Source organism: Phocoena phocoena, chromosome 14, assembly GCF_963924675.1.
Source record: "Phocoena phocoena chromosome 14, mPhoPho1.1, whole genome shotgun sequence".
NCBI lineage: Eukaryota > Metazoa > Chordata > Mammalia > Artiodactyla > Phocoenidae > Phocoena > Phocoena phocoena.
In genome coordinates, this window is record NC_089232.1 from 45,042,007 (window position 1) to 45,063,621 (window position 21,615).

The 21,615-nt window shown below is 44.5% G+C and overlaps 1 protein-coding gene across 2 annotated transcripts in view; it reads right to left on the reverse strand.

Annotated features, from left to right (window-relative positions):
• Window positions 1-21,615, reverse strand: part of SPTBN1 (spectrin beta, non-erythrocytic 1) — a 196,109-nt gene that overhangs the window by 89,612 nt on the left and 84,882 nt on the right. Inside the window, exon 1 of one of the 2 annotated variants that reach the window (XM_065890893.1) lies at window positions 21,382-21,490. The exons of the other annotated variant lie outside the window; for it this stretch is intronic. Coding sequence (XP_065746965.1) covers window positions 21,382-21,490 — 109 coding nt within the window. Of the gene's footprint in view, window positions 1-21,381; window positions 21,491-21,615 lie in introns of those variants that run through there. 2 annotated transcript variants of the gene reach the window in all.

The following is a 21,615-nucleotide window of genomic DNA, read 5'->3' on the forward strand; positions in this document are numbered from 1 at the left end:
CTTATAATTCAGTGATAGCAGAAGGCCTCATCAGAAAGCCCTCCAGCTTTTCAACCGTTCTTTCAATTCCATCAGGGTCTCTCTTCAAGTCCCACAGAGGGAGGTGCTCCTCTCCCCTGCCTCACACCGGGGAGAAGTGTAATTCACCTTGCTCCCAGTCACCACCAATCCAAACCCAAGATCAACACTTTCCTTCTCAGACATCACCTTTATCTACAGCATAGAAATGTCCATGACTCTCTCCTATCCTGACCCCCGTTTAAATTATTTTTTAGACTCTGGAACCATTGAGGCAAGAAAACTAGCTTTGTAATTGTTTTACCATCATGTATTTTAACAAACAGATGAGATCATTTAAGATTGTACCTGTTTATAAAAAAGCATCAATATCAATTGAAAACTTTGAACAAGCCTAGGTTATACACAGCCAGACTGCCAGGTGTGTTTTTCTTTTACCTTGGTTTCCAGAGCCACCCCATCCTCGGCCCTGATAATTACAGGCACTCCATGTACCAAACCACAGAGCAGCGCCTCTGCAGCCAGGGGTGAGTGAAATGCCTGTTGTCTGGCATGGGGAAAAATCTTCATTCAGATTTGAAAGTAAGTAGAGCAATTAATTAATAAAATATACATATATAGCTTGGGGTAATTAGCAGCAGCACCAAAAATGTTTAGCTGAGTGTCCCCTTTTTATCTTGAGGCAGTTCCAATAGACAGATGATGCTCAGGATTAATGAAGTGTAATGAGACCTGCAGCAGCTGGCTAATTAGTCAGTGAAGAAGAAGCAGTAATGACAAGGGAAAAAGGGTTTTATTCTTGTTATGAGCTCAGGCCTTGGACAGTTCTCCTAAACTGTGGGGCTGTGCCCCCAGGAAAATTCCTGAAAAGCCTCCAAGTGGTCCCAGGGCAAACAAAATTTTTTTTTAAAAAAGGCAAAGAAACCAAAGCATGAACGCTGGCTTCCAGCTGAGCAGGAGTAACTGTGGGGGCGCAGAGGCTGTGGCAGCTCAGTGCCAGCACGGTTCCCTGGGGAGCAACACCAAATTCTGTCGGCATCAAAGGATGACCACATCCTGGGCAAGCTGGACAGTCACCATCTTGTGTCTCACTGAAGACCTTACTGAGAATTCTCAGCTCTGAGCATCCCTTCCTCCCCAGTACTAAGAATATTTAGAAGGTTATTAATTATGAAGGAGAAGCACTTAATGACAAAGGACAACTCTTTTTGCTCTACATCCTGCACTTGGATCATCATTTAAGAGCTGCACGGTAGGAACCCAAATTCTTTCAGAATTAACTAGTTACTGGCAGCAAATTTCTCATTCTGTCAAGAAACCGTGAGGGAGGGAAGTTTGTTCAAAGAGAAATCTGACGATACTGGGATTATAATCTCTCCCCTCCACACAAACACACAAATAAACAGCTGATGGCAATAATATTGATCTTCCCAACTGACAAGGCCTGTGCTTCAAATTGCTTTCCCAATAATGTGGATGAATCTGCTCTGTACGTACTCAAGAAACAGGCTGTGAAGAGCCAGCGTAGGCCTTAAAAGTGAAAAGTGCCCGGCCAAAGTGGGCCAGAAGCCTCCAGATGTTGCCGGTTTTCTAAAAGTTTCAGGTGCCTTTTAGTTCCACACAAAGTTCTACCTTTAACCTCCACCACTCAGCACACCAGCAAGAGACAAAAATCTACTCCTTATGTAACAATAAAGTCACCCCAGAGTAACCTTCATACGCTGGGTTTTTACTTCAAAGAAAAGAAGCCTTGCAGCCATCATTGCCATGAAGAGGATATTCTAGGGGGAAGCCTGCAATTTTGTCAGCATTAGCTTCCTTTCCCCTTGGGCCAGAGGCTGTCAGAACCAGTCTGGAAACCACTTTCATATATGGCCGTCGCGTAAATGAAAATATTCCACTGTTAATTATTGACATGAGGAAGGTCACACAGGCTTGTCCTAGCGACACCAGAGAGCAGGTCTCGCCAGCAGCTTTTACTCCGGCCCGGAAAGAAGAAAGAAACTCTCATTCGTTCAGCAGAGCTTTGGGTTTATAACCTGTTTCCAAACTAAATACAGTTAAACTGCTTGAGGCTATTTACTTTTCCAGTTTTAGGATCTCTGTCACATTGTACTTTCTCAAAAGCTCTAACACACAATACAGTCATTAAGTCTTCATGCAGTGGCCAGAACTGGTCCCGACATTCTCATCAATCCTCCCGGACTGACACTCTATCTACACCCAGAGGTCAACAGTCAGGAGTTAGAGAGACTCACAAAGGTGCGTTTCAGAACCCCACACAGCAGATACGTGTTCCCAATTCAAAAGCAGAACCGGGCAGCAGCCCTCAACTGCCCTGATGTGACCCAGCCAGTGAGGATCTGCTCCATCCAGAGTGTTGGTATTAAGAGAGCAGTAGTTTCCTGTCTACCGTGCTGTTCCTACTGTAAAGAGAAGCAGCAACCCTCCTTGGGTGCTACAGACCCTCCGTGTGAAACGTGAAAGATGGCGGGTTAGGTGTTTTTAGAAACTCTGGTTTGTGATAATATGATATGGTTTACCCATACAGCATATAATATCACAAACACAATCACAAAGACACTGCATCTCCACAGAATCAATCTCAAAAAATGGTAACTGATAATCCTGTATTCTCTCCCTCTGGGTGACATTCTTATACCTGTGAGGCACCCCATGCTGAATGGAAGCTATGATAATTCATTCTGACTGCATGCTTGCTTCTGACTGCAAGCTCCTTCTACATTTTAAGTACACTGCAGCTCAAAGAGAAGGTGAAGAGATCAGTCGAACTATAAAAATCATTAAAAAAAGCTTTACTCTCAAAAGAGATCAAAATGGGAGTCTACAACATACACACTCACCATGCAGGAAGGTTCTTCTACAGCACCCTCAACAGAAAATTTCTTGGGGGAAAACACGTAGCCGTGACATGGCACCTTTCAGTCTAATAATGTCAGACCTTCCCAAGAAAGATGAAAGACATTCACATTTCTCTAGATAGAGGCGCCCAGGAAGAGAACAAACCTAGAGTTCACCAACCCAACGATCCCATGACGAGTCTTGTGATTCCAGACTCTGACACAGCAGAATTATCATCACACACACAACACACACACATGCACACAAAACCATCAGGAGACAGCTGCCTAAGCCAAATTAAATCATTTCTCGAACGAGATGGGATATAAACAAACATAAATTACTTGCTTCTCTTATGCCAAATTCACAACACAATAGATGGCAAACAAAATCAAGCTTGTGTTTTTTAGGGTATAACAAGTAAGGATGAACAGGTGCCCCTCCTAAAACCTGTTTTTCTATCTATCTGCCACGGGTAAACTCAAAAGGTGGCCTGGAAAAAAATTTGAATAGCAGCTGGAAGTCTTCACATATTCTTGGCAGCAGCCGAACCAGGAACACGGATTATCTACTTTATTCACACGTTGGAAATCACAGAACAAAAGGCAACTTGGCCTAAATACAGCAGCAAATGCTCCAGCAGCTGAAAATGTTTAAAGTCAAGAAAAATCAGCAAATTCCAACAATGTGAACTTAAAACGTGGGTTTGGGCTCAACTCCATGCTCCTAGGTAACGCCATCGATGTTGAAAATTGCTCCAGGGTTGCCTTCTGTATAGCCTGTACCAAGGAGTCAAGATCAGACTTCTAACTCCAAAATTCTACTTCAGGGCTGGTCCCCTTCATTCCACATTCTCAAAGTTCCTTTACAGATAATTTTATATACTAGCAAGATACCAGGCAAACACAAACAAAAACACCACTACCAAAACCAAAATATCTAAACAACAAAAAACTCAATACTGCGAGAACAGAAATGGTGAGTTTATGATACGGTGACAAATAACTTGTACCACTGGGGAAAAAAATCAGAGTCTGCACTGTCAGTTCAGCCCCTTATTCTGCCAGAATTGCCAAAGTAAACTACCATCAAAGAAAAGGAAACAAAGCCTTCCAAGATTAAGCAAGGCTTGAATTTTACATCGCATCTACCATGCTGCCCCTCACCATCGCTGCCAATTAAGAGCAAAAGTCAACAAATCCATTACGGTTGGAATAGGACCAGGAATTTCCACTTCTCGGCAATGGCTTTCACCAAACCAAGGTTTCCCAGGTCCTAACAAAATGCTAATCCAAGATCTACATACACCCAGGCCTCCATCATCCTGTGGGAAATACTCTTGAGAGGCAGCACAGCAAAGTGGTTAAGGATTCAGAGTCCAGAAGCAGCCTGCCTGGGTTGGGATCCAAGACTCTACCACTTACTAGCTATGTGTTCTTGGGCAAAGCATCCCTTGTACCTCAGTTTCCTCACCTCCACAATGGAAATAATTCTTATTTCACAGGGATGCTGTGAGGAGCATTAGAACAGCACTGGCCCAGGGTTAAGTATCAAGAAGTTTTAGCTGTATTACTATTACAGCCACTACCACTTCTAGGCTAGAGTTTAAGGAGGGACCTACTTTCCTTCTCTGTTTGCATGAGGACATGCTTCTCTTTTGCTTTCCCTCTCCTTGCTAGCCTCTTAGTTCCACCGCAGGACTGGTTCTGTGAGCCCAGAGAACAGAGGAGCCATTTTTTTTTTTTAGCAGTGGGCATCTACCCAACAGAATCTCATAGAAGCGTTTGGTGAAATGAAAGTTACCGAAGATGGCCAGTAGTACCCTCCATGCATTTATTTGAAGAGGTCCTTAAATCTGCAACCAATGATGATCTAACAACCCTTCATAACAGGTAACAGAAGTGATATACAAGGTGCTTGTGCAAGGTCATTTCACCAACATCAGCTGCTAAGCACCTGATTCCCTGTACCTATGGCAACACTAGCTGAATGCTGGCTAACAAAAAGGAGGCAAAAACCCCAACTAATAATAATAAGCGTTAATAATTGAAATGGAAGGGAAAAAATATACATCATATCCTAGCCAAAGTCTAGCCGTTCCCCCAGCGTCCCTCACGGTTCTGCAGCCCCCTCTGGTCATATCCCATCCCCACCCCCAGGCACCCACCATCTCATTACCTAATCCTGGTCACACTTAAAGTTGCAGCTCAAATGTCAACTCCTCCAAAAAGCCTCTCTCACATCCCACAACCCAGGAATGTTATGTGCATGTCTTAGAACACCTGCCACTTTCTACCTAGTATTCTCTCTTAGAATGTAACTTCAGACAGTGGCTGCCTGTTACACCTCTGTGTTTCTGATGTGCTTATTAGCATTGCAACTTGCTCACCTGTGCTTGTTGAACGACTGCATGGGTGGACACATTTGATGGCTCCTTTAGAGATCTTAGAGCTATGAAGGTATTCTAAAAACATACCCTGCCTTCACCCACAGCACTTATTCTTCATTACTGAGGAGGTGCAGGCTATTCTAGTCCAACAGCCAATATGAACTGGGAAATCAACTACAGCATATTATAAGCAACTGACTTCCAGATTTTTTGACAGTTGAGATTTTAAATTTTTATTTTATTTATTTTTGGTTGCGTTGAGTCTTCATTGCTGCGCATGGGCTTTCTCTAGTTTCAGCAAGCCGGGGCTACTCTTTGTTGTGGTGCGCGGGCTTCTCACTGCGGTGGCTTGTCTTGTTGCGGAGCACGGGCTCTAGGCATGCGGGCTTCAGTAGTTGTGGCGCACGGGCTCAGTAGTTGAGGCTCACGGGCTCTAGAGCGCAGGCTCAGTAGTTGTGGCACATGGGCTTAGCTGCTCCACGGCATGTGGGATCTTCCCGGACCGGGGCTCGAACCCATGTCCCCTGCACTGGCAGGTAGGTGGATTCTTAACCACTGCACCACCAGGGAAGTCCCCCGACAGTTGAGTTTTGAAGACAAGTTCTAGATAACAATATTTATCACCAAAGTGAAGAAACTAGAACCAACAGTGAAGAAACTGGGCTTATGTACACCTCCCATCAACGTTGTAGCTTTAAGTCATTACTTGAGCCACGGGAGCAGCAGAAATAAGAGACAGATCTGCGTGATGACAGGAATTAACACAGACCATCACCGTACCCACCTTTCCCTCTAACTCTGCTGCCATAACCTAAACTGAAGCAGATTCTGGAGGCTGCCCTAAGCAACCACCCAAACATGTTTCTTTTGTGCTACAGGTTAATTCCTGTCTCACCCAGGATAAAGGAAGAAAGACAACATTTTCATGACGGCCTAAGCAGAGGTGTGTTGGGACCCAGTTTTCCAAATGCAGGTAAGCACATTTTCCCTTTCCTTTTGGTTCAGAGGCTTGAGGGCAGGTTCAAATGAGTCGTTGGTACCTAGAAGCCGAGCAGTCTGGCTGTCACTGAGTCACCACCACAACACTGCATCAAGAGATGCTCGGGGCTTCCCTGGTGGCGCAGTGGTTGAGAGTCCGCCTGCCGATGCAGGGGACACGGGTTCGTGCCCCGGTCCGGGAGGATCCCACGTGCCGCGGAGCGGCTGGGCCCGTGAGTCATGGCCGCTGAGCCTGTGCGTCCGGGGCCTGTGCTCCGCAACGCGAGAGGCCACAACAGTGAGAGGCCTGCGTACCGCAAAAAAAAAAAAAGAGATGCTTGGCTGCAGGTATTTCATCTCTCCAGCAATTTGGGATCCAGTGCCCTCACAGTATTAGCAGTGGATCTATATCCATGTCTGTTAACTACGTTCAAAAGGATCCTGATATGCCAAGGCTCAAAATCACCTGAATTTAGGCTACTACATGGTTCAACATCCCCCAAATAGCCTAACTGCATTTACCAAACACTGTATCTACATGTGGGTGAACGTCTGCTCTGTCCTTTAAGATATGCAGATACGTTACCCATCCCCACAATATTATGCCCCTTGCAATATCAAAGATAAGCAAATAAGCAGATTGCATTGTTTTTAATGGAAGGATTTACTCAGCAATACCAAGTCTTATCAGAAATTGACACGTGAGAAACCTATTGGTGAGCCTTCCATTTTCAAGCCGTGTATTCAATTTGTTGCTAGGTTAGATGGTACACTTTTTTTAAAATTAATTAACATTTATTTTTGGCTGTGTTGGGCTTTTGTTGCTGCACACGGGCTTTCTCTAGTTGCGGCGAGCGGGATCCACTCTTCCTTGTGGTGCACAGGCTTCTCATTGCGGTGACTTCTCTTTGTTGTGGAGCACGGGCTCTAGGTGCGCAGGCTCAGTCCGTAGTTGTGGCTCACGGGCTTAGTTGCTCCGTGGCATGTGGGATCTTCCTAGACCAGGGCTTGAACCTGTGTCCTCTGCATTGCCAGGCAGACTCTTAACCACTGCATCACCAGGGAAGTCCCTAGATGGTACACTTTTAAAAACCTGTGAATTTGGCTAGATGTCAAATAAGAATAATTAAATACACGTTTTAAACAAAATTTAAAACAAAAATTAAAATCAACGCAATCCACACATGTGCTGACAGACACGTACACTATATGCCTTGCTATGTGCCTCCACCTATTTAGAAAAAGCACATGCTCTAAGTTCAAAGAAGTGTTGAAAAAGGCCCCTCCTTGCTGCAGAGTTTCACAAAGTCACCCATTTTGTCACATGCTGGCTAAGAACCTTGCCACCTTACTTCACCTTTCTGATCCTCAGGTTTCTCAATCCACAGAGCAGACGTTATATACCACCTACCTCACAGGGCTACTGAGTGGATAAATCATATGTAGGTGAAGGTACCTGACTTACACCTAGAGCTCAGGCTGGAAAGCCCACAAAAACTTTTTTAAAAGTCACGCTCAGGGCAAGAGAAAGCAGCTTGTGGTTTCACTTTTACACACAGGCATCAGTAGCTTCATGAGCAGTGTGGTGGAAAGGGTGTGACCTGCAATTCCAAACCAGACCGCATTGATCCGGCCCTCACAGCACCCCCGGCTTACCGCGTGGTGACACAAGCATGACCTACCCTGAACACAGGGCGGGCAGCGATTCCAGCAGGGCCGGCTACCAGCAACCGAGGGGCTTTCTGACCCTGGGGGAGAAGAGCTGACCTCCAGAGGGAGGAGGAAGGAAACCACATCATAAATCTCACCCCCAGAGAGGAGGATGCTTTCTGAGGAGCTAGGGCTGAGGGAGATGCTTCAAAGCAGACAAGACACTGCGCAGGCTGCTGCTAGCAGATGTGGTCCAACTGCTCCCTCCACACCCAGCCACACCTAGATCCTCCCAGGAAGATAAGCATCTAGGAGAGGCAGAGTGGAGTAGGGCTCGGTGAACACACAGCCAGGTGTGACTGCCAGGCCCGGCCCACCGCTTACTAGCCGCCTGCCACTGAGCAAGTTGCTTCATCTCTCCAAGGCTTAGTTTCCTCGTCTGTAAACAGATCTGTACCCATCTCTAGCATTCTCCCGAGTATGCAGTGAGGTAATGCATCTAATAAATGGCACAGAGTCGGGTAGTGAAGAATAAATGTTGGCTATTGTTATTGAAAGGTCTCTGCTTCCTTCCTCAGTGAACACCATACCAGCTGAGTGTACCTGAGCACAAGGACAGCCTCGCCATTTGTTTCCCCAACAAAAACTTCTTAGAATCGATCATGAATTTGTATTTTTTATAGGGCTTTCAGGAATTATGATGTAACCGACTGTCACAACAAACCAGGAAGAGAGGCGAGGTCCGGCGTTCTTCACTGTGCAGGTGTATAAAGCAGCCCCCCGCCTCATATATACCCATCCAAATCCTATTACAAAAACTGTTTTCCTGTGTCTTGACTTGTTTGTGAGCTTCTTGAGGCAGAAAAAGAAACTGTATCCCAGTGCCTAGCAAAGAGCTACAGACAGAGGCCCTCCGTCAGGCAGAATGTTCAACAGGGGTTGAGTAACACCATTCATTATTCCAATGATCAGGGCTCCTACTCCAATAGGAGTTTTGTTTGTGGGTTTTTAAGGCAGGGAACCTTAGAAGATGAGTTACAGTGTGAATTCCCACTGGGGGAGGGGGAACAAAGACAGAAGATCCCAAATCAACTGCTGCATCACAGAATGACCTGGGCCTCGCTTTACTCTCCCAAAAAAGCACTGAGCAGAAGAGCGGCTCCTGATCAAACAAAGAGGGAGCCAGGACCCAGGACACAATTTATGTGTGCAGACAATTATGAGCTCGTAGGAAAATGAGGTAAGAAAGGTCATTTCAGAATCCCTGGATGACAATGGCTGAGATGAACATCTGGGTCGCCCTCCCATCTGACCCCCCAGCACGCCAGGGGCAAACCCTCACAGAGACAGCCAGCGCCAGATCTGGCCCAGCTCTAGTGCCCCTCCCTCAACTCCAACCCTCTCCCTTCCCCAAAAGCCATCAGAATTTACTACCCTGATAAACAGTGCATGTGGTTCTGTGGCCAAGAACTCCTAGTCAAGTCCAGCTACAGTCAAGCCCACTGCGGAATGAGTATGACTTTAAAAAACTGTTTCCTTGTGTTTCAAGTGAAAAAATAACCTCCCGTCTCAAAATTGAAATCATATACATTTGCAGAGGAAACCCAAAGATTTTCTTAAAGCTGGGGGGGGGGGCGGGTGGGGCGGGGTGGGTGTTGGGGTTGGAGACTGTAAGGCACTGAGGGCTGGTAAGTAGTAGTTCTTGGGCCAAAATTAGTTTTCTCCATGGCTGTTTCTTCAGTTTAAAAGACGAAGCTTGCACATTTAGCTGGTATCTAAACTTCTGAGGCTGTGCCTTTATTTGCTCAGAGTATTATTAACTGCCTGGCTTCCAGAAAAGCATTACTCATGATGCATCACTCTGAGTAAAGGCACATTCACATTAGAGAAATCTCATTCATTTTATTCACAGCCACACAATATAAAGCTCTGAATGGCTACCACACCTAGAAGAATGGATTGCAGTTTCACGGGGTACACTTTTACCTCTTTTGCTATGTCCTAGTGTCACCCTTAAACATTTCTCCTGGTCCAACTACTCTTGCCCACCCACTCAAAGGAAAAAAAAAAGCAACAAAAATGAAGAGACAACCCGGTGCCTAATTAACTTCCAAGGACCGGTTCCTCTCTCTGCAAGTACTGTAATGCCGTGGGCTCCCCTCTCCTCTCCTTTTCACCAAAGTGAAGTCAATTCCCCCGTGCCCTGTAGGGTACAGGGACTACATGAGGGAGGTCCCTAGGGTCCTATCAAAATTTCATGTTATCAAAAAAGGAGACAGACTCAGATAAGCTCTTCCTGAAGTTATAGTTTAGCCACATCATAGAGCCAAAATCATTATCATGAGTGATTCATTCTTTCATTCAGCACATTATTTACCATGTGGCTGGTGAGGCCACCTCTTCTCAGGGAATGAGAGTCAACAGGGAAGAAGAGGCGCTAAGTCACCTTAAAACAACTCTGTATGTGTTACTACCGCCTTCACTACTTTACTCATTCATTCATACACTCCTTTATTTATGAGACATTTATTTATGTGCCAAGCACTAGGAAGGAATGCAGCGGTGAACTAACACATACAGACATCATCTCCATCCTCTATACACAGTAACAGGTGCTTTCATATATAATTAGGGTGACCTAGCGCCCAGCTTGCCTGGTATTCTAAGAGAGATTCTCTCTCTCCTAGAATCTGGGAGATTCCCTGGATGTGGGACAACCAGTGCTAAACTGGGGAAGTCTCTGTCAAACCAGGATGAGTTGGTCACCCTATTTATACAATATACGAATTTAAGCTTCCCAACCACCCCCCAAGGGCTATTTATTCTTCCCAGTTTGTACAGATGAAGAAAATGGGGCTCAGTGAGGTCAATGGTGGAGCCAGGATTTGAATGCTGGCTTATATGAATCCACAGCCCATGAACTTTCCACCACCGTTGAGTTTCTAAAATGAGAGATAAAATATCCTAATTCTGAATACAGCCCTTCTCACGACCGCCTGCTGCTTCCCTGCTCCCCTGGTCCCTGCCACCCACTCTCCACCACAAACTCTGTGCAGCTGGGATTTCATCTGCTTGGCAGTTGTTCGCAGATAATACACAATCTCCCTCTACCACTGCAAGACTGAGTTTTTTTGATAGCAAGTCGTTTAAACCTCTGTAGGAATAAATGTCTTCCTCAATAGAAATCAGGGCACCGTTTTCAAGCACCAGAAACACACTTTGCACTAGCCTTGTATTCACCTCTCCACTACTATACAATCAAGCTAGCAATCTACAGAAACTCACTGGCATTTAACAGTTCAAACAGACTAGGCAGATTTTCAAAGGCTCTATCCACTTTAAACCAGACCTTCAAAGTTTCTCTTTAAAAAACAAACCTAATTCAAAATGCCAAGGCCACATTCCAAGGGATAACCACCATTTGCTTGTCAGTGTGGCCAAAATAATGTCTATGGTTTGTATAAGGATTTCAGGCAACACACACACACACACACACACACACACACACACACACACACACACACACACACACACCACTCCTGCAACTAGTCGTGCTTAAACCCACAGCTCTCACTTCAAAATTCCAACACAACTGCACTCTCAGCGGGGGGGTAAAATTCACCCAAATAATGACACAGCCTATGTAATTTCCTTGCCACCAGAGAAGAACAGAGCCTCCGGACGTTTTATGTTTTGCTCACATTCTTCATGAATGAAGCGTGCCTCAGTGATCCTCAGATTAACTCTCCACCTGCATCATTTAAGCATTAAAAAAAGACTTTAAGGCCAGATCGTTCACAAGGCCTTTGTGAGACTGAATATAGGCCAGCCTGTGTCTCCATGCTACTGTGTGTGATTACTGGATTTGCTACTCAAAGGTCCTGTGCCTCTTGAAAACAAGGTTGGGGGGGAGAGAGAGAGAGAAAGGCTAAGAGAGGCCTTTCAAAAGCAAACACAGTAGAGGCATTCTACAGAGGGCAGCTAATGTGAGTCTGGCTACAGTAGTCTCTTCTGAGGACGTGCTGGACGCTGTGGCTGCAGCACTAAGTGCTCCGCACACTTTTTGTGAACTTGGGAGAGGCACCACCACTGTGTCCTCAACCAACATCAAAAGTCACCAGGCTCAAGTGACTGCTGCCAACCCTGTGTACTTTCTAAAGGGCAACATAAAAGGGGGTGTTTTCGGCTGGGTGCATTTTCAGGCAAACTCAACGCTCTTCTACACATGCTGAAGGAAGCCACACCCAGAACAGGTTTCGGGGGCGGGGGGGGGGGGGGGGGGGCGCGGTTGAGGCATTCAACTCAAGTTCAAAAGACTTGCCGCCGCAGGGTACTGCTTTGCCTTTTAACCAGGACCTGTAATAATAAAGGCTGCTGTTGACTACTGAGGGCCCGAACAATTTCCACGGAGAATCTCGCTTACTCTTCCAACAATCTTATTACACAGAAGTTGTATTACCCCCAGCCCACAGAAGAGACAGCAGGTTCAGGTTGGTAAATAAATTGCCCGGATCTGGAAAGCCATTTGACAAGAGGCACAGAAAATAACCACATGTGAAATGTTTGTCATATAACGTTAAGTGAAAAATAAAAACAACATGCCAAGACAAAACTGAATCTATATAATGACTATAACACTCTTAAACTGTATATAAACAAGAACTATCAGAGAGTTAAGATTTGTGGGGACTGTGGGGTTTTACATGAATTATTCTTTCATTTTTATTTATTCTGGAGATGACGTGATACGGCTGTGAAAGAATAAATATAAAAAATGTTGGAGTAATACAAAGAACAGCTAGAAATTTAATTCTTGTCTATTAATAACCTTCAACCTTGCCTTTGAAAGAACACCATCTGAATACTACTGCTTTCATTACCCACACCCCTTCCCCTGTCAGAAAGGTTCTGGACTGATGCCAGTCAGAACAGAAGTCACTTATCTCCCCACCCCTTTTCTTTCTTCTAAGGGGCAAAAAATTCTGGCCAACAAGTTTCAGCAGGTGCTTTTTCTCCCCTACCTAATCAATAACCAGTCATTTTAAAGCTTCACCTGCAGACTCACAGGAAGTGAGCGCTTATCAAGTAACAGATATTTAATGTATTTCAAATCCAGCTTTAACACCAAAACCTGAAGGCACTTGCTGGGTAAGTCTGATATATATGAAACCGGACTAAAGTCTAACCAACTGCAAGAACACCAACATTCATTTAATTAGGATCATTTTAGTAAGATGGAGTGTGGGGAGGAGGGGGTATTTTTGCTTTAAAAAATAGTTTAAAAGTATATCAAAGGTTTAAGTCATGAAGCAAGTATGGACTTAATAAGCCTCTACTTCCCAGGACACCATGTTGAAATTCTGGAAGAACTTAAGAGAAAGTAGCCCAGAGTATTTTTGTAATTCTCCATTAATACCAAATGGATAGATGAAAAGAAACTGTGTTTTTTTAACTTCACAAATTTCTAGAACTGCAGGATTAGCAAGTAAAAGAATCCTAGCCAAACTCTACAAAGATTTATAAAGCTAGGAATTAACCAAACATGCTTTAAAGCCCTGTAATCTCCTAGGGTAACGCTAAACTTTCTTTAATTAACTATTATTCATTTGGATACTATATTATTTTTACAGTTAAAATGATCCAGTTTACTTAACACACACACACACACACACACACACACACACACACACACACACACACACCCCTCCTTCCTTTAAAGCAGACTCTATATGAAACACAAAAGTTAAACCTCAGAAAGGTCATAGCCTCTTTAGGACTATTTCCTTCTCGGCTCGAGGGGTAGGGGAGCAGGCAGAGATTATTTCCAAGGCAGCACTTCTTAGACTTGTCTGTGCATACAAACCACTTGGGGATCTTGCTTAAAGGAAGTTATGACTTAGTGGGTTCAGGGCGAGCCTGAGATTCTGCATTTCTAACAAACTCCCAGGTCATCTACAGACCACACTGAGTAATAAGCTTCTAAGTACCTTGCAGTTCCGAATTCAAGGAGCTTATGCTGTTTCTGTTTTTCATCACAACAAATGCAACAGCCTCCTAAGTGGTCTCCTGCCTCTTCTCTTGACCAGCACCCACCTTCCAAAACAATCATTATACTCAGGAACCAGACTGGCCTTTCCTTAAGGAGAAAAAAATCAGAACAAGTCACTCCCATACTTAAAATCCTTCAGTAGCCTCCCACTGCCTTCTCAACTCCTTAACTTGATTTACAGGACTGTGCATCCTTTGGCCTTCGCTTACTCTCTCTTCTAGTACCCCTCCTACCAACACTTCCTCACTCTGGACTCTAAGCTCCGGCCACCCTGGCCCTGCTTCAATTCCCCTACCTGGGTCCCCACCTGGAACAAGTTTATTTCTCCACTTGCTTCTACTCATCAGTCAGCTCGGCAGCATAGCGGAGCCACGCTTACTCATACACTTCCTAACCAGAGGACAGCTTGCTTACTGAAAAGCAGGCTGCCAATAAATATGTGTTAATAAACAAAGAGGACAAGAAAGCATGTCCTATACTGCCTAAAACACTTTTATCATTTTATTTCTTAGGAGTCTTCTTACTTTAAAATAGCCTAGATTGGTAACCAACTACTGAGCTTTTGAATGCCAAGTCCTTTGCACCCATGATATACAAACAACTGCCAGATTTTTAAGCAAGCCAATCAAGCAAAGAATACTGAAGTCAGAGAAAGGCTTTACGACGTCCCCATCATTTATTTCCCCCTGTCATTAGTTTTTCATGGCTGGGGCTTCTAAGAGTTGATAGAAACTTGGCAGGCAAAAGGGAGAAAAGGCACTAAGATCTAAAAATGGCTGGGATCTACCTGGCGTATTTTTGATAATATGCACAAGTATGATTCCAGCAGGAACCGATGAATGGCTGTGAAGCTCTGGTTCACTGGAAACTTGAAGCTCTGACAGATGACTGACCCCATTTGGCAGTCAGGAGTTGGCTGAGGCCTGCAGATGTTAAATGGCTCCTCTAGTTTAGCAGGATAGAGCTCATTCCTGACTGGCTAAATACCTTTTCCACTACTACACAATTTTGTTCTAAAACATACTTTTCCCTAACTCTTCATTCTTCAATAAGAAATCAGATACAATATCTGCTCCTATCTGCGAGCAATTCATGCAATCTGTTCTTCCCAAATCCTCTCACCCCCAAATTGCAAAGAGGGTACAAATGATCCAATAAGGGAGCGTTTCTCAAACTTGAGTGTACATCACAGTCACCAGGCACGCTAGTTAAAAACCTATGACTAGGCCTCACCTGGAGAGTTTCTGATTCAGTAGGTCAGAAGCAGCGCCCGAGAATTTACACTTAGAGCAAGTTCCCAGGTCAGGATGCTGCTACTGGTCTAGGAACCTCATTCTGAGAACCACTGAAACAAAGTATTCCATAATACTACTTCATTCATTCACTCCTTAATAAATACTTAGTGACTTCTATGGGTAAGCCAGGCTGTATGAGACTTTTGTCTTTATGCTCCCAGACTTTGTGAAATGTAAGGAAAGCAGAGAGGCAGATACTCAAACTCTAACCAAAGGCAGGATGTGAAAATCACAGGAGATTGACCAAGGGCTTAAACTTTAAATCTTAAAGGAAAAGAATCCAAGCAGAGATTCTGATCACCTCTCCTTTGAATTAAGTGGCATCTGAACTGAACCTCAAAAAAAAAAAAAAAAAAAGATCCTGACACAAAAAATAATTCCCAGGGGGAAGAAACCAGAAGAGCAGGAAAATGCAGGGTAGGTTTAGGGACTCATGAGTACCGTGGAGTAAGGAATAGCAGGAGCTGGAGGTGGGCAGGTCAGCTGGAGTCAAATCCCAAGTTTTTGCAGGGAGATCTCTTATCAGAGCCTGCATTTAGGGAGGCTGAGGCAGCTGCATGCGGGGGAGGGGGGCATTAGGAAACCACGGAGAGAGACTAACACAGAGGAGGCAGCAGTGGGGCTGTGAACAGACCCCTTTCTAGGCCCAAGGCATGAGAAGAGATGAAAATTGGGAACACAATCATCTAGAAAGCTTCCTCAGTAGCCAGGACGGTTTAGAGTCCCATTCTTTCACTACCGTAAGTGGTATCTTTTCCTCAAACGGAGTAACTATCTCCCTCCTCTTCTTCCTAACTGGTCTCCAAGAGTCAAACATTGGACTTAAGCTAAAAGAATCAGTGTTCCCTTGACTGTCGGTGTTCCTAGACCACCAAAAACTGAGGGCACCACATGTCCAGAAATCTGAGCAGTTCTGCGCTCGTTAATTTTCCATGCCGCCAGAATGTATTCATGATATCTGGGTAATGGGTATTATGGCTCATACCTAACCTACACTTTGTGGTCCTATAGGAGAAGATCAAGTTTGGAGTCAGAAAACCTGGATTCTGGAGAGGAAGCCTCATACTGGTTGATCTTAATCCAATGATCTATTTCTTTATAAAAAGGAAGAGAATACTCCACAGGATTATTATTAGTACTAAGGAAATGCCCACTTATTTAGAACCTACTGAGTACTGGCTCCCATGCTGGGTACTCTGAATAATCTCATGTAGTTAATTAAGCAAGATGGTACGTATTCAAGTTAAGTGTTATAAATATTAATAATTAATAGTAGTACATCACTCAAAAAAGATTCTAATTCACAAATCTGCTTGGAGGTTCTAAATTTTGAGCTGAAACTGTGGTAAACTGGTGAAAAGAGTTTTTTTTTAAATTGGTGACTTATCCCACAAAGTTATCTGCGCTTAGAAAAATCTATAGTATCATAGTACAGCATTGGCAGGTATCCAGACCAGAACCCAGAAAATGTTCTTATAAATCTTGGCCACCCCAAGAAAACCAGGGTTATCATTTGTCACCAACTCTTTTCACTGCCACAGTGGGAAATATTTGAAGGCTATTACTTTATATCTAAGAACTTAAAGTTTTCTTCATGACAAGCAGGTGTAAACCCAGCAATCTTCTCTCTCTGTGGTTTAGGAAATTACACAAGACAAACATCTAGGTACCATAACAAACTGGAAAGTTCTTTTTAAACACTTAAGAATGCATTTTCCCCATGAACTGTGGGTATAAAACCAGCAAAATTCTTTCCCTAACAGTTTAGAAATCAAAACCAAAAAAATGAAGAAATTCAAGGAGGCAACCCTGAGAGAGCACATAATAAACTTGAGTGTAACACATTCCCACAGCCTGCAAATCTTTAGTCTCCTTCTATGTCCCAATGAAGACAGGTGACTCCATGATTCCAGAACTGAGCCAGAACAGCTAAGAGAAAGCACCTTCTCCAGAAACACCAGGTGCTGGATGTCAGGGTCAGGCTGCAAAGAAGGCAGAGAAAGTTCTTGTTGGTGTATTTCAACTAGATTCCGTCTTCATTATAACTCCACTGCCAGAACTGATAGAATCAGTGCTGTGAGGGGACAGGTAGTAAGAAGAGAGAAGCAGGTTGGGGCTGGCATTTCACAAGGTCACCTTCTCTCTCTTTTTTGCAGAAATAAAATAATATTCATATCTAGAAGTCTTGGAGGAGAAAGTTCGAGAACAACAATGTTCAGCCTGCGCTCAACACAGTGCCTGGGACCTGAAACAAGCTATTTGACTCTCTACCTTTTCATCTTTAAAACCTCGGGCGGGGGGAGGGGGGCAATACAGGGGCCAGGGATTAAGAGGTACAAACTATTATATGTAAAATAAGCTACAAGGATGGACTGTAAAACACAGGAAATAAGCCAATATTTTATAGTAGTTATAAATGGAGTATAACCTTTGAAACTGTGAATCACTATATTTGTACACCTGTAACATATATTGTACATCAATTATACTTCAATTAAAAAAAAATCTCCTAAGTGTGCTATGAACACAAGATGAGATATAGACAAAGCTCCCACTAACACATCTGGTGCATGGTGAGCACTCCATGAAATCTTTTTCCCACTACCCAACGGAGGAGACAAGGAGAAGCTTTCTGGAATAATGGAATGTAAGCACAGTCTTAAAAAAAAAATTGTTGGGGGCTTCCCTGGTGGCGCAGTGGTTGAGAGTCCGCCTGCCGATGCAGGGGACGCGGGTTCGTGCCCCGGTCCGGGAAGATCCCACATGCCGCGGAGCGGCTGGGCCCGTGAGCCATGGCCGCTGAGCCTGCGCGTCGGGAGCCTGTGCTCCGCAACGGGAGAGGCCACAACAGTGAGAGGCCCGCGTACCGCAAAAAAAAAAAAAAATTGTAGGAAGGATTTCTATTGGTGAAATGGAAGGGCAGAGCCTTTGAGGCATGAGGTAGACAATGAAGGAAAAACCCAGGGCTGGGTTTCATGAGGAGCTGCAGGCCTGCCCACCTGGAAGATTTATTTGGTTGGAATGTAAAGAGCTGGAATAGGAATTTCGTGTCTGGGGCCATTTGGGGGAGGGTCCTGAATGCCAGGCTAAGGAGCCTGGAATTTAATTTACGCAATAGGCAGGCGCAACAGCCTCTGAGTAGAGGAGGGGCAGGAGTACCGTCTGATAAGGGGTGGAGCTGGCTGAGGTGAAACTGGAGAAAAGGTATCATCATGAACTTCTCTGTTACTACAAGCACATTTTTAAAAAACATGTGAGGTTGAGTTTTGTTGTGTTTCAGCAGTCCTCTCTTATTTAAAAAAGAAAAACAAAACAACAAATCTAACTGTGTAAGATACACGAACAGATTCTGAGGAAGGTGGTAATTTAATCTTGCAGGTGAAATTCGAAAGAGATCTCGAGCACGCAGTGGATATGCCTGTCAGGTGTGTGCCTGTCAGGTGTGTGCTGGGCGTCAGTGGTTAATGTCTGAAGCCATCAGAGGTGGAAGGTCCTACCTCTTACGCCAGGAGCATCAGTGTGAAAGACATCACGCTGCACCTCGGCCCCTTAAGCCCCTCAAGCCCCTCAGTGAGGTTTTGTTTCTAATCACACTTATTTACTTACTGATAAATCTCTATAAGCTATTTTATCTAAAAGACCAGACTCACTTTAACATTGTATTTCCCTTAGCTAGAACATTAAAACTCCACCCCCTCCTGAGATTTTTAGGATCCAGGGTGAAAAGATTTGAAACCAAGAAAACTGCAGAAATATCTCCTACAAAATCACAGTACTCTCAGGCTCTAAGGTGTGGACGCTAAACAAATAAGTTCATATTAGAGGCACTAAAAAAAAAAATCGATACAGATTCAGAGGTGTCGTTTGCCAGTATTGGGTTATAAGTACTAGGAAGGATTAAAAAGAGGAAAAAGGCAGCTTAGTAGGCATGTACGAAATTAAATCAGCAGACAGAATCTATATGTTATCAAAGATGTGATGACTGGAAGCACTACAAATACTAAACAGTAAGTAACAAATACCAGACGGGGGTCGGGGGTAGGTGGGGATGGGAAAAGGTTTTATCAAAAATATTCCTCAAGTTTTTAAAAATGCAATCAATTCCATGTGAAACTAAGGATGATGCCAACTGTTTGTAATTCTCCTGGGATCCACCATACTTGAGAGTTAATTCACCCCGGCTCAGTTCCCCAACACGGGTGGTTTTCTGTTATAGGAGAAATACCAACACTAAACTTGTACAACTTCTAAACCGCAATATTTAGAAATAAGAAAGTTATCTGCAACTAAATTAGGGGACAAAGGTCATTTAAAAGAATCACCACACAAAATGTGGAGCTCACCCCTTTTGAAGGAATTTCCTTGGGAAACACGAGGTAAAATATCAAAGGCACGCGGTGATTTTTTTTAATTTAAATTTTACTTTTCCAGAGAGGACAGTTTAAGACATTTCCTGTGTGTAAGCTCCACCCTCCTCAGTGAGCAGTTTTACAACCGTCCTCAAACCTTTCAGAGTAACAGCCTTTTGTTATGGGTGGGCCTGTGGGCACACTGCTCCCCACACCTTCTGGTATTTTCTCCTTGGTTTTCATTTCTTCTGAGACTACAGGAGGGGGCTGACTGGACCTCAGTAATAGGTTTTCAGATCAAGGATCCTCCTTGGTGCTTTCTCCTTGGCAGTATGATACAATGAAGTGAGGAGCCTGGGTCATTTGAAGAAGAGGTGCATTCTGAATTCTCAGAACCTCAAACCTCAAACTGTGGGCCTTTGACCACACACGCAGAAGATAATGGACACACCCCACTCCTCTATTTACCATCTTCAAGTCCCCACCCCGCCACCAGCTCTGGCCCCTGCTAAGTTTTCCAAAAAAGCAAATTCTACCTTCGTAGAGCTCAAGAGGGATGAAGCAAAGACACACAACCATTCCCTAGAGAGAATGGAGCTTCCTCTTAGCTAACTGCCCGAGGAATGCAGCACAGCCTAGCAAATGTTTAAAATCATGTCCTGTTCTGCCTCTTGTTTTCCAGAAAAGTGTCATTACTGTCAACTATTTCACAAGACAAATAAACCTGTGAATGAAATATAGCCTCCCCGTCTCCCCAGTGAAAACATTCTAAGACTGAGCTGCTTCCTTCCTTCCTCCTCCTCCTCCCAGGATCCACATTTGCGGCACCAAGAAGAGTTAAAATAAGAAACATACACCGTCTGCAAAGGCTACTTTTTCACAGCACTAGAATCATTCCCAGCCTATTACCGATTCCAGGGGCTTCCTAACGGAAAGAGTTCTGTTTTCAGTTACAAATCCTTTTTCATGTATAAGCTCCAAGACACCACCGGCCAGGCTTGCTGGCTGGGCAGGGACAGCCAAGGGAAGGGGGCTGCAGGGGCCACTTCGGCCGCAGGCTGCAGGCCCATCACCCCACACACTGCTCTCCATAAAAATATTAGATTCGTTCAACTGTTTGAGATTAATACAGACTCCAAGAAACCTGTAATTGATCCAACTAATCTAACCCAATAGCACTGGAATGACAATAACTGGTTTTCATTATAAATTACATAGCTCACTAAATTGATGGCAAGGCTCTATCCCAACACAATACATCAAAAGGGTTAAAACTAAGCTTCGGAATCAAAACTGTAATTTACCCAAGGCTTAGGAACAAAAAGACCACTCCCTCCTTCCCTTTGCTATTGTTCTACAGGGTGTCCAGCAGTGCACTTTACACCTTTAGGCTTCCCAGAGGTAAAAGGCTGGGTGCTGGGAGACCGAGGCGACCCGGAATCAAATACTTGCATACTAATAGGTCTATTATCATTGATCTACTAAAATGCAAAGACAGCTAAAAAGAGATAAAATGTGTGTGCAGTGGGCAGCAGATACCTGACAACCAAGAGAGCCCAAGGGAAACTGGAGATAGAGACTCCAAACGGTGGCTTTTCTGGAGTGAAGAGTGAGAAACTGTCTCCTTTAAGTAGTGAATGGGGTGCTCGCAGCCAACCAGAGGCTTTGGGGCCGGGCGCGCGGCCGCCGGTCTTCATTAGGGTCACGTACCATATGGCACAAATAAACCCTCAGAACCACTGGAGGCAGCACGGCCCCCGGTCAGGCCCGGCCTTTGAGACGGGAGTTTACCTTGTAGCTGCTTGAATCTCCCTTCCAGCTGGTTGTAGTTGTAAGGCACCTGCCCCGTGTAAGCCGGCGACAGCGGCCCGGAGATGCTAGCCGTCCTCTGCAATTCCATTATGCCCAGCGTAACGCCCCGGCGGGCTGCACGGTGGAAATCCCGCTCCAGCCCCCTCCTACCCCCATCCAACACGCAGCAGCTTCCGCAACGCTTGGCTCCCGGCCTCGGCTAAAAGGGCTGGA